At 58.2% G+C, this 16,689-nt stretch overlaps 2 protein-coding genes across 5 annotated transcripts; one reads left to right on the forward strand and one right to left on the reverse strand.

Moving 5' to 3' along the window:
- Positions 1–2: 2 nt before the first annotated feature.
- Positions 3–5,702, forward strand: ELOF1 (elongation factor 1). Of its 3 annotated transcripts, none has more exons than XM_082730932.1 (4): positions 3–128; positions 4,387–4,520; positions 4,682–4,752; positions 5,061–5,702. In XM_082730932.1, the coding sequence occupies exons 2-4, from the start codon at positions 4,405–4,407 to the stop codon at positions 5,123–5,125; spliced, it is 252 nt and encodes an 83-aa protein (XP_082587058.1). In that variant the 5' UTR covers positions 3–128; positions 4,387–4,404; the 3' UTR covers positions 5,126–5,702. The 3 variants fall into 3 exon arrangements, with proteins under 3 accessions (XP_082587058.1, XP_082587060.1, XP_082587059.1); XM_082730934.1 differs by having other exon boundaries at positions 48–132; XM_082730933.1 differs by having other exon boundaries at positions 51–385.
- A 3,119-nt stretch (positions 5,703–8,821) lies between these two features.
- Positions 8,822–15,433, reverse strand: CNN1 (calponin 1). 2 transcript variants are annotated; one of them, XM_082730902.1, is made up of 7 exons: positions 15,266–15,433; positions 13,055–13,176; positions 10,859–10,925; positions 10,619–10,756; positions 10,329–10,439; positions 9,700–9,846; positions 8,822–9,595 (listed from the first exon to the last, which is right to left on the reverse strand). In XM_082730902.1, exons 1-7 carry the CDS (start codon positions 15,326–15,328, stop codon positions 9,350–9,352), a joined length of 894 nt encoding a protein of 297 aa, XP_082587028.1. In that variant the 5' UTR covers positions 15,329–15,433; the 3' UTR covers positions 8,822–9,349. The 2 variants fall into 2 exon arrangements, with proteins under 2 accessions (XP_082587028.1, XP_082587029.1); XM_082730903.1 differs by lacking the exon at positions 15,266–15,433 and adding an exon at positions 14,202–14,349.
- Between the last annotated feature and the right edge of the window lie 1,256 nt (positions 15,434–16,689).

Here is a 16,689-nt window from a genome sequence, read left to right on the forward strand (position 1 = left end):
GGAGGCGGGGCCTGCCCGCGGGGCGGTCCTCGTCGCGGGTAAGAAGAGGAGAAGGGTTTCCGCTTCCGGCGGGAGACGGAAGTCACTGTCTCCCGGTGAACGAGCCGTCGCAACGAGGGGAGAAGAGTGTAGGTGACTGTTCGCACCGGCGGGCGTTGGGCTTGGCGTGACTGGGCGATCTTCCGCTTGGGGACGCTCAGGGGGTCCCAGAGGAGGCGTCGAGGACCTGGGGCTTGGGGGTGGGGGTGGCCTGCCGGGGAGCTTGGCTCCCTCGGACCCCAGCCGGCTAAGCGCGGCTGCACGGTGGCCGGGCTCCCACTGGCGGCCGGCGGGAGACGTCACCGAAACCTCGGTGAGCTTGGACGGACCGCTCACCCGCCGCCTCGTGAGTAACGGCAGGATTGAGGACCGATTCCTTTTCCGGGCCCCCTTGGCGCGCTTGGACTTAGGTCGCCACAGGGCAGGCTAAGGCCCCTGGATCTTTGTGTACAGGCCAGACCCCTTTTTCGCTGTGGGGTTGCTGCAGATGCTGGGTAAAAGGAGATTCTGGGGTGCATCCGTACCTTCTGATTCAAGAGACTTATTCATTCAACAAGTAGTTATTGAGCGCTTAATGCATACCAGGCACTACCCGTGCTGGGGATTCAGCGGTGGGCAAATCGTGCCTCCCACGCTGTTCCATTGGGGGCAGATCTGAGATGAGGTTCGGAAATATCCACCACCACCCCCATCTCCCCCGCCAGGTGATTCTGTTACAGATGGTACCCGCGACCGGCTTTGGGAAAACAAAACACTGCCCCTAGCAGTGGAGAGACATGGGTCAGTAGAAATGGCCACACCTTTGAGGTCTGGCTGCATTCCTCGGCTGCCCCATCTCGTACCCTTTCCCATTGCTCACTGAGCTTCTGCTGTACCAATCTTTCCCTTTATGGGAAAAGGGCGGGGGAAAAGCTGCTTCTACCTCAGCCCTTGCAATTGCTGTTCCATCAGGTTGGACTGTTTCACGTGGTTGCTCTGTCTCATCATTCAGGCCTCCGCTTAAATGACTTTTAGCCAAAGGGTCCTTGCCACCCCACTCATACCTGAAGTAGCCCCATTCCGGAGGTATTCACTTAGCCCTGATTGATTAATCTCATAGCACTTACTGATGTTGGAAATAATTTTTCTCACGATGTTGTTGAGGGTCTGTCGTCTTCTACTAGAATAGAAGTTCCGTGAGAGCATGCACTTTGTCTGCCTCGAATGCAGCCTTGCTGTGGTTAGCAAAGGGCCTGGCATCGGTTCATTCATTCATTTATTCCGTAAACATTGGTTGTGTGCCAGCAGCTCCAGGCTCTGGGGATACAAAGAAAAGACAGAAATCCCTGCCGCCACATAATTTGCATTTGGAGGGAGGTGGGCGGGGAAAGAGATGCAGGGAGACCAGTGAGGAGGCTGTGTGAGCATGACGGGGACTCTGGACCCAGACCTTGGTCTTGGCGAGAAGTGGACAGATTCTGGATTTCTTTTAGAGGTAGAGCGGTAAGATCACGATGAGATAACGGGTGTCAGAGGGAGAGAAAGGAATCAAGGGTGAGTCCAAGTTTTTTTGGATAGATGGATTTGCTGTCTGCTGAGATGGGGAAGACCAGAAGAGCATCCCAAAACCAAGCTGCTGGGGTGCCTGGGTGGCTTAGTGGGTTAAGCCTCTGCCTTCTGCTTAGGTCCTCGTCTCAGGGTCCTGGGATCGAGCCCCACATCCAGCTCTCTGCTCGGCAGGGAGCCTGCTCCCCCCGCGCCGCCACCACCTGCCTCTCTGCCTACTTGTGATCTCTGTCAAATAAATTAAAACAAAACAAACAAACAAAAACCAAGCTGCTGAGTTATGTTTAAATGTGTCTTAGCATCAGGTGAAGGTGTAGCCGAGGCAGTTAAACGAGCCAGTCTGCGGCTGAGAGGAGACACTGAGGATGGTGAGATCAGGAGGCATCAGTATAGAGGAGGCATTTGAAGCCCTGAGGTGGGGCGAGATCTCCACGGAGGTGAATGCAAATGAAGTAGACCCCCAAAGATTGACCTTGGGGGCTCATGTACCATTAGAGACGTTGGGGCTGGGGGGAGCAGTAGCAGCAGAAACCGAAAGGAGCCATCAGTGAGTTCTGAGAACCGCAGGGGGAAGGGTGGGAAGAGGGACCAACAGTGTTCAGTGCCCTGAGGCGGGGATGAGCAGAATGGTGGGGAGGTAGGGGGAGAGTGGGAGGAAATGAATGCAGACAGTGAGTGCAGACAGCTCTTCTAGAAAAGCCCAGAGAGTGAAGAGGTGGTTGTCTTTTTGTTTAGAAAGAGCGCTCCAGCTTGTGAGGGAGAGAGAGAGAATCTCAAGCAGACTGTGTGCTGAGCAGGGAGTCCTACGCGGGACTCCGTCCCGTGACCCTGAGTTCATAACCTGAGCGTAAATCAGGAGTTAGACGCTCAACCCACTGAGCCAGCCAGGTGCCCCATGAGGTGGTGGTTTTTAAGGATGTATATAATAACTGTGTTTGTTAATGAGCTAGAGGAGAGAGACAGCATTGGTGGGATTCAGAGCAAAGGAGGGGAGGCAGAATGGGGGGTTCCTGGGGCTTGTGGGTATTCTGTGTGACTACTTCTGGACACTCTGAGAATTGGGAACACCCCAGGTCAAGAATGAGGATGGGATGTAGAGAGCGATCACTAAATATGAGTGAAATTTATTTTTCTGTTGATTGTGGCAGGCTTCTGGCCTCTCGAGTCAGTGTGGAATAGTTAAAGCCACACGGACTGGGGAGAGGGGCAGCAGCAAGGGGGGAGAGTGCTTTGGGAAGGCACTCCCAGGTTCGGTGATCATGGAGCCCTGAGCACAGTGTCTGGCATGGGAGATGTGCTCAGTGGTCCCCCCTGCTTCCAAGATGTCTGTTCTTGGACATTCCAAGATGTGTTGTTCTTCCTGTGTGTTAGACATCAGAGAACGATGCCACCTTCTCTCCCACTCACCCTCTCCATCCGCCACCATTGTGGGAGTCATCCTGGACCCCTCCTCTCGCCACACCCACTCAGCTGACGCATCTCAGACTCTGAGCCACTGAGGTCCCTCCTCGCTGAACAGCCCAGCCCTGGTTCTGGCTTCATCCAGACCTCTGCCCGGTTCTCCATGATGCCTTAGAAAGGCAGAGATTTCGGGGGCACCTGGGCGGCTCAGTGGGTTAGGCCTCTGCCTTCAGGTCGGGTCATGGTCTCAGGGTCCTGGGATCGAGCCCCGCATCGGGCTCTCTGCTCAGCGGGGAACCTGCTTCTCCTCCCTACGGCCTGCCTCTCTGCCTACTTGTGATCTCTCTCTCTCTCTCTGTCAAATAAATAAAGAAAATCTTTTATTAAAAAAAAAAAAAAGAGAGAGATTTCATCCTTCCTCTCCTCACTGCCCCCAGGTTCCGTCCAAACCCCCCCACCTGCCCCTCCTCCCTCCTTACCCTGCTCCTCACCCCACCTGTGTAGTCCCCAAATGTTGGCCTCAGGCACCTGTCCTCAGACTTGGTATGTGGCATTTCTGTAGACTTGATGCTTCTCCCATCTCTTCTGCCCACCAGTTCTTTATCTGTGGAGAGCAGCCCAGGAGGTTCATCCCGAGAATCTGTCAAATGCCTTGAGTGTCGTTCCTTCCTTGCATGTCCCTTTGACGAGAGGAGCAGCTGCTCCTAAAATCATCGGCTTCTGAGTGCCTAGGCCCTGCCCAGCCCTGTGCAGCTGGTCGGCTGGAGTCCCTTGTGTCGTCCTCACCAGGAACAGTGGCGTCCTTTTTGGGCGCCAGTGATGGACGGGCCAGGTCCTGTACTTACTTCACTTATCATGTGTCGTAGCAGCTCCACAAGACCCCTCTGAAATAGCAGCTTCATCTCTGTTTTACTGACAGGAAACTGAAGCACAGAGAATTTAAGTCACCAGCCTGGGGTCACCCAGGCTTCCTGGGTGCCTGGGTGGCTCAGTGGGTTAAGCCTCTGCATTCAGCTCAGGTCAGGATCTCAGGGTCCTGGGATTGAGTCCCAAATCGGGTTCTCTGCTCGGTAGGGAGCCTGCTTCCTCCTCTCTCTCTCTCTGCCTGCCTCTCTGCCTACTTGTGATCTCTATGTCAAATAAATTAAAAATTTAAAAATTAAAAAAAAAAAAAAAAAAAGAACTCGGGCTTCCTGATTGATGCCAGAGCCTGCTGCCATGGCCCCTGCCCAGAGTGTGCCCGGACTGTCCACCTGCCTGGGGACTGGGCGCCTTCTCCCTCAGGGGCAGGGCCTGAGGTGCCAGCCAGGCCGCCTTCCCAGCCTGCCTCCTAGAGCATCAAGCTGGAGGGCTCTGTGGATTCCCCGAGTTGCTGACTTCCGCTCCCACCGCCCCCCCCAGGTTTGCCGTCCTTCAGACATGGGGCGCAGAAAGTCAAAACGGAAGCCACCCCCCAAAAAGAAGATGACCGGCACCCTAGAGACCCAGTTCACCTGCCCCTTCTGCAACCACGAGAAGTCTTGTGACGTAAAAATGTGAGTGGGGGCCCCGGCCTCCTCCCTCCTCCCAAAGTCGGGCGGCGGCTTCCCTGCTCCCACCATCCTCCTCTCTGCCCCAGGCCTTCCCAGGTGGGGGGATCATCACCGAGAGACACAGGCTCCTTTACTCACAGTCTCTCCCCCTCCTCCTCTTCCAGGGATCGTGCCCGCAACACTGGAGTCATCTCTTGTACCGTGTGCCTAGAGGAATTCCAGACGCCCATCACATGTATCCTTGGGAAACCAGGCTTTTCCTGGAAGGTGGGGTCGGGTGGGAAGGGTTGGGGGCAGTCAGGGCTCCCCTGCCCCAGGTGGGCTGCCCCAGGGCACCTGGCCAGGAGCAGAGGGACCGGACTCAGGTCTCTGCTCATCTGGCCCTGCTCTTTGCCGCAGTGCAGGGCTGGGGCTGCCCAGGGGAAGAGGAGCCACCTGCTGGTTTCCGTAGGGTGCAGGGCGGGGACCTGGCTGATACCAGTGAGAGGTGTATACGGGGAAGGGGCCCAGTGCCACCGGTCGTCCTTGACTTCAGCGGCCTAGACTTGTCAGAACCAGTGGACGTGTACAGCGATTGGATAGATGCCTGTGAGGCAGCCAATCAGTAGCGACGCAGAGGACCCGCTCCCCTGGCAGCGCCACCTGCCATGGACCTGCCCCTTTGGCTGCCAGTCCAGAGACATTCCAGGGTCCAGGGTGTGGGTCCAGGGCCTTCCCAGCCCTCTGCGGATATGGAGTGTGTGTGGCTGTGAGTGAGTGCGGTTGTAAGTGTGACCTTGGCGGTGTGCTTGTGGGCAGGGACTGGAGGTGAGGTGGGGTTGTTGGGCCCCCTGGGGGTCTGAAGTGCATCACTGGGCTCTGAAAGCCTTGAACTTGATTGCTCCTGCCTGGAACCGGTGTCCTGACCTCCTGGGCAAGGGCAAGGCCAGCAGAGGCTGCCTCGGGACCCTCCGGCCTCCTCAGCCACTTCACCAGCACCTTGCCCGTTTGAACTGGACTGCCCTCCCTCCTTCCCTGCCTTCCAAGGCCTGTGGCCTGAGACTGAGAGCCACGGTCCCGTAGCCCCCTTGGCCAGGCCCTGGCAGAACAGCCCCTTTTCATGTTCAGTTGCTTTTGTAGCTGAGAAGGGGCTGGGTCGGGGCTAGCTGTCAGCCACAAGCCCTTAAATAAAACAGCCGATGCAAACTCCTGCCTCCCTGTGATTTCCTGGCTTCTGGGTCAGGCCCAGGGGCTCAGTGAGGGAGAGGAGGAGACAGAGACATTTGGAGGTGGCCCAGCGGGCCTTTGGAGATGGGGTTTGGTTAGTCCAAACTGTCCCATCTTGTCCACGTGACACGCATTCGGGGTGAAACCAGGGCAGTGCTGGGCCCAAGGAACCCACGGACATCTGGCCAGGCACTTACGCACAACAAAATGGGACCAGTGGAGCCTGGGGTGGGGTGGGAGGTTGATCAGGACGATCAGAGGCAGCTTCCTGGGGTGGGGGGGTGACCTGACAGAAGTAACACTCCAGGCCCACCCTGTCCCCCCATGAGGCAGGTGCTCCAGGCTCACAGGTGACAGATTGGGCCAGAAATGGCAAGTTACTGGTTGAAGTCCCCCAGCCAGAAGGCTGCAGAGCTGGGCATTGAGCCCGGGAGGCCTGGCTTCATGGCCCAGAGTCTGTCTTCCTGTGAGTCCAGGGTCCAGGCTGAGGGAGCAGCTCGCAGATTCCTTGGGGAGGAATTGAGAGCACGGTAGAAGAGGGTAGGGTCCACAGAAGGGACCTTTTTCCAGGGGCGATGAGGGGTCACTGAAGGCTGGACATGGGGCCAGCTGCACGTGCGAGGTACAATAAATAGTGGCCTTTGTCCCTGGTTCCTGGCACAGAGTTCCTCAAACCCTTGCAGTTTCCTGAATGATGGTGTCACTCAACAGTGCTCCTTTTGAACACACCTGAGTTGATGCTGGTCACCAAAAAGACGGTGTGCTCACCAGGTGGGCCCCTCAGTAACTCCCACGCGCTCTGAGGAGATCAAGGAGAGCTGCAGGTTAAGCTGTATAAAGACTTCAGTGAGATCCGCTGAGCTCGGGGCTGGCGAGCTGTGGAGCTGCCGGCAGAGCGGGGCACCTGCAGAGGGAGTGGGAGCTGCACGCTCCGTGCGCCGCACTTCGGCCTAGGGGCCTCTTCCCTCTGGCTGTTCCTGATTTATGTTCTTTTCTAATAAACTGCTAATCTAGTAAGATACAATGTTTCCCTGAGTTCTGTGAGCCACTCTAGTAACTGAGTCAAACCTGGGGAGGTGGTCATGGGAAGCCCTGACCTATTACTGATGGATCAGAAGCACAGGTGACAACCTGGACTTGGCAATGGGCCCAAAAGCAGAGGGACAGTCTCATGAGATGGAGCCCTTATCCTGTGGGACCTGATATGGCCTCTAGGTCATGGTGCAATTGAGTGAATCGCTTGGTGATTCTGGAAAAAAATGCCTCTGAACCCAGCTTATGGTGACCAGCTGTGTGTTGCACGGTGGCCTTAGGCAGTCCCGCAGTTATGGAGATCCTGGTGCTCTGGCTGCCTGGGGCTGATCGGCACCTGCTCCCAGCCTCCAGCCTGGGCACCAGGTGACCTGTGCTTTGCGTTCCTCCTTGGTATAGCAGGAAGGATGATGGAACCTTCTGGACCATGCTGAGGCTGGAAGGGCCCCAGCATAGTGCCTAGGTTTGAATGACTCTGGAACCCACCCAGGGCAGTAAGGGGTGTGAACAGCCAAGGGAGGGAGATGCTGAGCTGGCTGAAAGCCTGGGCTACTAGGCCAGGCGCTGGGTCTGGCATGCACCCCCCCACACACAGGCCCACCCCCACAGGCCCACCCAGCCCCTGACATGCCCTTCCCTGGTGTTCCCACCTCCCCCTCCAAAGTCCCAGGTAAGGTCATCTGGCCCAGGAAGGAGCCAGTGGGGGTGGGCAGAGCCATGGACAGGAGCCTGGGTCGGGGGGTGCCCTCAGGGGTCCAGCAGAAAGGGGGCTCATTCCTCTGGCTTCCAGGGCCCGCCCACCCCAAGCACACAGGCCAAGTGCTAATATGGTGCTGTTTTCCCGAGGAGGCAGGCCCTGGGCCAGGCGTGGATCCTCCTCGGCATAGCTTCCCCAGGCTGGTCCTGGGGGAGCAGGACTTGCCCTGGACAGGCCAAGAGCGCCTGGAATCCCTTTTACGAGGCCCCAGGGGTTGCATGCGTCTGTGCGTGTCGGTCGTCTGGTGTCTGTCTCTGCAAGTCCCCGTGTCCCAGCATCATCCCTGCTATGGGGAAGGAAGGGAAGAGCACTGTTCTCTAACCCCCTCCCCGCCATGGCTGCATTCTCTCCTTAGAATTCTGCAGGTGGTGGCTTCCAGGCAGGATGACATAGGGCCCACATCCCTGGGAAGACAGGGTCCCCTCTGAAATGTGGGGAGGTTGAGGCTGTCCACACATTCCTAGGGCCCTGGGCTGGCAGGCCAGGCTCAGGAATCAGCCCTAAGAGGTGAGCCGAGTGCACAGGGCAGCTGTGCCAGGCAATGCTACTCACTGGCTCCGTGCCAGTGTTCAAAGGGCCATTGCTCTGGGCCCCCAAAGTGCCCACGTCCTCCACTGCCTCATCTCCTCCCACCTGTCCACCTGCCCTCCCATGGCGGAAGGGGCCCTGCTGCCCACAGGAGCCTCCAGGACCCGGCTTGTCCATTTTCATCAGTCAGTGCCAAATGTCATCCCCCATCTGTTTCATGTCAACCTCCCCCTGTCCCCAGGAGGCTGTCTGTCCTCTTCCTGATGGGAAAATGGGCCTAGGGAAGGCAAGCAAGTTGCCGCAGGTCACCCAGCTAGTGGGAAGCGGAACCGTGATTCACACCCCATTGTGCCTGTCCCAGTGCTAGGGCGCTTTTTCACCCCAACCCCAGGCTTCCCAGAGAGGCACGCCAGAGCTGAGCGTGTGTGTGGGTACCATGTGTGTTGAGGGGGGGAGGCTGTGTGTTGATGTGTCTTGAATGGAAGCGGGTCCTGCATGAATCTGTCTGTGAAAGGGGAGTGTGTGTGTGCCCAAGGCTGCAGAGTATATGCACACTGTACACACCAGTGCGTGCGTGTGGATTTTGTGTGTGAGTGCGTGCCTGTCCTGGGTCCAGCCGAGGGCTGTGGGCTCCATGTGTGTGTCTGTCTGTCTATCTCACGGTGTGTGTGGTATGTGTGCCCGCGCCCCAGCGTATGGGGGGAGACGGAGCGCTTCTGAGGCCTGGCTGTCGGCGCATGCGCCAGAGCCACGCAGCTCCAGGACAGAGCAGCCCCGAGGCAATGATTTTACAGCTGTTTATTGTGCTCCAGTGAAATAGAAAAAGAAAGTGCTCGCGTTGACAAACGCCGCTGTCACATCCACACATGCCAGTCGCTGCAAACCAAACCGCGTGTGTCCGCTGGGTTTCTGGGCATGCACTTTGCTCCCACTGCGGGAATGGGGTGGGGGCAGGCCGAGCCTGGGCTCTGGGGGCTTTGCTTGGGGGGACCTCTTGTCCTGCGGGGACCCACCTGGGAGGAAGTGGAGGGGGGACAGCTGGGGTAGCTGCGCTTAGTGCGTCCTTTGGGTGCTGTTGGGCACACCCGGCTCAATGTAGAATCCTGCGGCGCTCCGGGGAAGAGGGTCTCCCTTCCCCCCCAACCTACAACTCCCCCCAGTCTGCCCCCCCAAACGCTAACCCTGTAGGCAGGTGCCAGGGGGCTGGAGGACGCCATGCAGGGGGAGGGGGTCGGCGGGGCCAGCTTGGCCCTGCCGAGAGCAGCAGCCAGCCTCCCTGGTGGGGAAGGCGGGGTGGGGGCCCAGGGCCCTAGGCGGAGTTATAGTAGTTGTGCGTGTGGTGGTTGTGGGTGGGCTCGCCCAGCTCCGGGTACTCGGGCGTCAGGCAGTACTTGGGGTCGTAGACCTGGCGCGGCAGCCCGTACACCGTCATGCCCCTCTGCGAGGCCCCCTTGTTGCTGCCCATCTGCAGGCTGACGTTGAGCGTGTCACAGTGCTCCATGCCCAGCCCGGGCTCGAAGATCTGTCGCTTGGTCCCAGGTGCAGTCATGCCGGCCTGCAGAGGGCAGAGAGGTCAGGCCTGGGGTGGGGGCGGGGGAGGGGGGAACCGCGGAGGACTGGGGCCCCACCAGCCCCACCCCAGGATCCCCCCTCACACACCTGGCTGGCTCCTTTGTTGGTGCCCATCTGCAGGCTGATGGTGGCCTGGTCCAAGGGCTGGTCCGTGCCCAGCTTGGGGTCGTACAGGTGACGCCGGGTGCCATAGGCCGTCATGCCCTGCTGGCTGGCAAACTTGTTGGTGCCCATCTAGCAAAGCAGAAGGAGAGTCACCCCAAAGATCGCAGAGAGCCTCACCCCCAGCCATGAGACATCACATGTCACCGGATGCCTGCGCGGCCCTCTAACAAGCCACGGCGTCCAGTCTCAGGGGTCCGGACTGGAAACTGAGGCCTAGAGAAGGCATGTCCCATGATCTGTAAGTGGTTCAGAGCACCAGGGCCTGACCTCCAGGGTTCGAGCCCCAGCCCAGCCACTTATCTTCCTGGGCAGTCCCGGCAAGTGAGCTCGCTTCTCCAGGCCCCCGTTCCCCCATCTGTGTGGAGGAGTGAGTTAAGGTACGAAAATGGCAAGCGTGGTACCTACCATACGTGTGAGTTAAAGCCAAATATTCTGTGCCACAAAGCCTGCAGGACCTGGGTGCCCTCCTGGCCGCCTCGATGCCCCCCACCCCTCCCATCCCCATCCCTGCTCAGCTCAGCAGCAAGACCCCGGTGAGGAAGGGCCAGTACCTGCAGCCCGATGATGTTCCGCCCTTCTCTTAGCTTCTCTGGCTCAAATTTCCGTTCCTGCTTCTCTGCATACTTCACCCCTACATTCACCTTATTCCCTTTCGTCTTGGCCTGGAGAGGGCGAAGGAAGCAGCGGGCTGGCGGGGGAGCCTCAGGGCTACATTGTCCCCCCCTGGCTCCTTCTCTCCCCCTCCCACCCACATTGCCTTTGGGTGTCCCCCCTCACAGCCTAGACCCTCCAAAGCCACCCCCGCCCCAGCCCCACACCCCTACCCTTCGGCCCCACTCACCATGCTGGCCAACGCCAGCAGGGTGGACTGCACCTGGGTGTGGTTGGTGTTCTCAAACAGGTCGTTGGCCTCAAAAATGTCGTGGGGCTTCACCCCGTACTTGGTGATGGCCTTGATGAAGTTGCCGATGTTTTCCAGCTGGAGGGGAGCAGGAGGCGGTCAGTGGAGGGGGAGCACGGTGGGGGGGCTGAGAGGCTATGGGCCAGGGGTTGAGAGAGGTAAAACAGAGCCTGGGCTCACCTGGTGCCAATTTTGGGTCGACTCATTGACTTTCTTCACGGAGCCTGGCTGGAGCTTATTGATGAACCTACAAGGGGTCAGCGAGGGCAGGGAGAAAGGTGAGCCCCGCCCTCCGCACCCATGCCCAACGCCGTGGGCAAAGGGGTAGGAATGACAGCCAGTGGCCATCTTGCCTTTTCCTACCACAGCCAGCCCAGCCGCAGCCCCCGATCCACCCCGCACACGTAGGCAGCGCTGAGATGGAGAACGAACCTCCCGGAAGCTGGGCTCAGGTCTCTAGCAGAAAGCCCCCTCATCCCCCCCTAAGCAAGTCTCCCGCTGCGCTCCCATCTCCCTGGCAACCACGTTTCCATCTCCTTGAGCTTTAGGGGGTACCTGCACTGTGGACAGCCCACAGCTCAGGCCTCGGACTTCCCTTCTCTGGCCACACTCACCGCCTTGATCTCCTCCAGTCTCTCGCCCTTCAATGCCACTGATCCGCCCAACTCCCCCCTATTTCCCTGCAGCCGGGCCTCCCAGTCCCCAGTCCAGCGCCCTCCATGGCATCTTGAATCAAAGACACCCCACTCCAGACTCCTGGCACCCACTTCCCCCAACTCAGCTCCCTCCATACTCCCAGGCTCAGGAAACACACCCTCCCAGGGGCTCAGGCAAAGCCGTCAGATTTGCACTTGACTCTCCTATCCCTTTCTCCCATTCCCACACCCAACCCCTCCACATGGCCATTGGCTCTTGCCTTCGGAAGATATTCAGAAGCCTATGGCTCCTTGCCACCTCTGCCCTGCTCTGAGCTGCCCGGTGTGTCTCTCCGGGGCTCTTGCAGGGGCCTCCTGTGGTGTCCAGCTTCTACCTTGTCCCCTGCAGACTCTCGTAGCTAGAATAGCCTTTCCAAAATAATTCTAGCTACTCCCAGCTCAGATCTGCCTCCCAGTCTCCCTTTAGCATACAGATCCTAATCCTTAGCGTGACTAAAAGACCCCCAGCTAACTCCCTCCACTTCCCCTAATCTCTCCTCACTGTTCCTTCAACACAAGATGCTTGCTCACACCTCAGGGCCTTTGCACAGCTGTCCCTCTCCTCCTCCCTCAGCCTGGCCCACTCTTTCCTCAGATGCCCTCCCAGCCCCCTCACTCACTTCATCCAAGATTCTGCTTAAATGCTACCTCTTCCGAAAGACCTCTCAGACCATTCTGTGCAAAGCAGCAACCCCTTGCTCTACCCGCCCCTCCCCTCCCCCATCCTTCCCTGCTTCTCTTCTCCATGGCACTTGCCACCACAGGCAAGTACTGGATTATTTCATTAATTACTTGATCACTCTCCCCCTCTGGGACTCCAGCTCTATGTGGGCTCAGAGGTGAGTCTGTTTTGTTTACTTTCCCCAGTGCCTAGAGGGGGCACACAGCAGGTGCTCCGTAAATTCTTGGTGCATGAATGACTGAGTGGGTGGGTAGTTCTAGATCTTTAAGGCCCGAGCAATCCTGTCTGAGCTGGGACACCAAGATGTCCCCGTCCTCCTTATTCCCACTGGATATGGTAGAACAACATCTCCACACCGTGCCACCTTTCTAGCACCTAGATCTTGCTATGCCTGCACCATTGGGAAGCTTCCCAAGGTCACTCTTTGGCCATCACAGTCACCCTGCCCTGGATGAGACTCAGAGATACAGACAGGACCCCAATGGCCTCAGGGCCCTATCCTGCAGTAGTGTCACTGTGGAATCTGGAACCAGGGAAACATTCCTCTCGGTGATTTAAGTTCTGAGAAGAGTAGAAAACCAAGACCTACTCAAATTACCATGGCATAATTCTCTTGTCACCAAGCCAGTGACGAAAGGCCCTTGTTGCCCGCTGCCTTTTAGCTGCTCCTTGAGCACACTATGCTTGGAACTCTTTCTTGGAACCTCTTTCTTGGAACTCTGGAGACCATAAATGGGCCTGCCCTCTCTGCATGGTGGTTAAGCCTAGATTCTGGTCATTTCTGTTGGGAACAGAACGGGACTCTGGGTGATGTGTTTTATTGAACTGAGCCTCTGTTTTCTTCCCTGTGAAATGGGTACAATGATTCTTTACCACCGCTCTTTCAGGGCTTCAGCTATAAAGTGCCTAACCCAGCTCTGAGCTCCCAGTTGAGTGGGGGAGGGGGAAGGGATCAATGCCCAGATCGGGGGCAGCCCAGGCAGAGCCAGCTCCACTCACTCGCAAAGAATGATGCCATCTTTGAGGCCGTCCATGAAGTTGCTCCCAATGCGGCGCCCTGTCACCCCCTCGATCCACTCTCGAAGCTCCTGCTCCCGCTGGTGGTCGTACTTCTGGGCTAGCTGGGGGTGGGGGACACAGAAAAGGTGGTAAGGATGCATTGGGGAGCAGACTTAGCTCCCCGGACCCAATTCAAGGTTCCCTAGGCCTGATCTTTCTCATCCCTTCCCAATGAAGGCAATTCTGCCCCAGCGTCCATGGGGGCGCTGAAGTGGGCTGAGGGCCAGGGCTGAGGTGGCACCTGCCCAGGGGGCCATTCCGGACATTCTGAGGTTTGGCACCAGAGGATGAAGACAAGGGGAGGGTGGAGAGCGGGGTACTCAGCTGGGGGGGGGGCGGTGCCTGGCTTCTCGGTTCCCCCTCCAAGCCAAACTTGGGGCTTAGCTTCCCCCCCCCGACCCCCCGCCCTGCCCCCCCAACCCTCTGCTGGGACCCTGGGCGCCTCAAGCAGGGGAGGAGGAGCCTTAGGGAGGTGGCTCTGAGTCCTGCGTTGCGTTGGGACTGTTCTGTCTTGCATGTCTGTATGCCTCAGTGTCTCCCTAGGTCCTCATCCCCTGGGCTCTCCCTGGAGGCTTGGGGTTGGAGGGGGGGGCTTGTCTTTGTCTTAATCCTGGCCGCATGCACGCATGGCTGTATCTCTCTCTCTCTCTCTCTCCATCCCCATCCCCATGGCCTCTGTCTCTCCCCAGCTCTGTCTTTCCACGGCCCTGTCTTCCTGTCCCCATCTCTTCGTGTCTGGCTGGGTCAGGGCGCTTGGCACGCCCCTCTCTCCCGCCAGTCGCTCTGGTCTCCGACTCCAGGTTCCCTGCCTCTGTGGGGGTGGGGCTCGTCTGTCTCCTCTCTCGGCCTCTCCATCCCTGTCTCAGTCTTATCTGGCTCCCGGCTTCCCCTCCCCATCCGTCCCTCTCAAGTCTCAGGCTCCCAGAATCTCTGTCTGCGTCTCTCACCCTCTCCCCACCCCCCCAACCCTGCCCCCTCCGTTTCTCCAGAACCCTCCGCCCCAGCCCAGACAGGCTTCCAAGACTCTGGGGGACCCAGCTGGCCCTTCTGCTGGGGGAGGAGGAGGTGGGAGAGGGAGTCCCCTCACCTGGCCCCGGCCCTGCCGCCCCCCTCCCCACCAGCCCGGCTTTATAAAGCAAACCGCCCTTATATAGCGCGGCCCCGCGGGCCGGGCTCCCTGAGGCCGCCTTATATGGCGCGGCGGCTTCGCGCAGCTCTGGGGCCGGCGCCGGGGGGAGGAGGGGGGCGCTGGATCCCGCCTGGCCCGAGCACCCGCCCCCCACCAGCCCCCTCCTCCAGCCGCGAGGATCCCCCGACCCAGGATCCAATCCCAGCTCCCCACTTCCTCCCTGTACGCTGGGAAAAGCCACCTTGGGCCTCAATGATCCCCTCTGTCAAATGGGGCGCTGGGACTCCTCTCCTGGCAACGCTCACGGGAGCATTCCAGGGAGTTGGAAGTTCACTGCCCTGGAGAAGCTGAACCCCATTCCGTGGTGTGTGTGTGTTTCCAGGGACGTGAGGCCAGGATCCTAGTTCTGAAACTCCTTTATGTAGAAACCCAAGCTCCTCGCCTCTCCTCTCGGGACCTCAGTATACTCAGCCGTATCAGGAAGGCGGTGTCTGGATATTTTTCCAGCTCAAAATTAGGAGACCCCTGCCGTGTCCCTAATGCTCACACAACACTGATCTCCCCAGCTGTCTGCCTCTCCCTTCAGGATCTCCCCAGAATCCCAGCTCTAAAGCACTCTCCGGTTTCCTTCCGAGATGGGGGTGTGTGAGGAAAATCAAGCCCTTTCCCAGCACCCCAGGAACACATAAGCAACAGGTGACAGATTAACAGAAGATTCTGATCAAGTGGGGATCTTTACAAGAGACCGACTCCCTCGGTTGACCTGTGGTTGCCTGTATGACCCCATTTTGCCCGCCCCCCAACAGTAGCTGAGGGCTCTGGGATGCTCAGGGTGGGGATTAAGGCGGACCCTACCCTGTATCTGTCCTTTTTCCCTTTCTGGTTCCAAGTCACATGGGATAGGCAAGAGGGGGTCCAGGGAACCCCAAGAGTGGGCCTCTGGCCTGCTAGGGTGTGTGGGCCAGGCGGGGGCCCTACCTCATTCCTGACCTCAGCTGACGACCCATTGGGGGGGGCCTTACCTTGTTCTTGACCTCAGCAGACAAGCCATAGGCAGGGCCCCGGTTGAAGTGAGCAGAGGACATGCTGGCTCGCGGTGGGCGGCAGTGGCAGTAGCTCCAAGGACCCTCTGAGAACCGAGGCAGCTGCTAAGGCTCCTTCTGCAACCTCTTCCCTCTTCACATGTTTTTGAAGCTCCGGAGGCGGCCCGGGCCTCTTCCAAGGCCCTCCCATTGGCCGCAGGGGCCTGCCAAGGGGCGGGGCACCCCCCCCAACCTCGGCCATCCTCCTCCCTCCCCCATCCCCCCCCCACCCCGTGATGTCAGGGCCTTGGTATTGGGAGCTGATTGTGTCATTGTTTCCACCTAGGGGGGCAGCCTGGGTTATTATTTGGGAGGGGGGCATGGTCATAAGAGATGAAGTGTTCCCCAACCTTGCCGACCCTCTACTGTTCATTGGACCTCTGGCTAGGCCTCCTGGTTTCTTTGTGTCGGTCACTGAGGCCATCTCTCCTCATCTCTGAGGTCATCTCTGAGGTCTCCCTGCAGCCTGTGGTAGCTTAGTGAGCATCACCCTGGGTTTAACCTGAGACACCAACGGTCTCTAAGCTCTAAGTGGGCCTCTGCTGCCACGTCTATGTAATGCACTGATGGATAGTGCGTACTCACTGTGTAGTGGCTGACACAAAATTGTAATATTTCCAATGAACATCTGGCACCCCCCTTCTGTCCCCTCCAGTCCCTCATAAGGATCTGGGGGAGCAGAGATCCTGGATGCCACCCTCTCCATCTACCTGTGGGTCATCATGGAGTGACTGTGTTAGTAGGTTTCAGGCCGCGGACACCCCCTGTGTTTCCCTGTCCCAGCCAGGGTGGCCTGGAGGAAACACCTGCAAACAGCCCCAGGACCACAGAGGTTGATGACAAGACCACATCATGCCACTTATGTCAAGGCAACATTAGTGACCCTTGAACGACAGACATCTCAGCAACCTGCCAAACACTGAAGATATCTTAAGGACATACAGTTTGCTGGCCATATGCTTAGGGCATGGCTGTAACATGCTAATGTCAGGCCCTGTTCCAATTACTGTATGTGTATCAATTCATGCTTCACAACACCCTCAGAAATGGATGCTGTTTTTATGCACACTTTACAGATGGGGAAACTGAGGCACGGAGCATGGAATCCCTTTCCAAGTGGCAGAGCAGAATTTGAAGCCAGGCCCTGTGCCTAATGTCGCCAGGCTGTCAGGGTTTCTCACCCTCAGCACTGTGGACATCAAGGCTGGATAAGACTTTAAACAGCATCTCCGGCCTCTATCTACTCCCTTAGTCTTAACAAACAGAAATGTCTCCAGACATTGCCAAATGTCCCTCGGGGGCGGGGGGGGGGGGGAGGGAGGAGGGCATATCCTTCCTGTTTGTGAACCACTGGGTTAAACCAG

Source organism: Mustela nivalis (assembly GCF_964662115.1).
Source record: "Mustela nivalis genome assembly, chromosome: 1".
Classification (NCBI taxonomy): Eukaryota; Metazoa; Chordata; class Mammalia; order Carnivora; family Mustelidae; genus Mustela; species Mustela nivalis.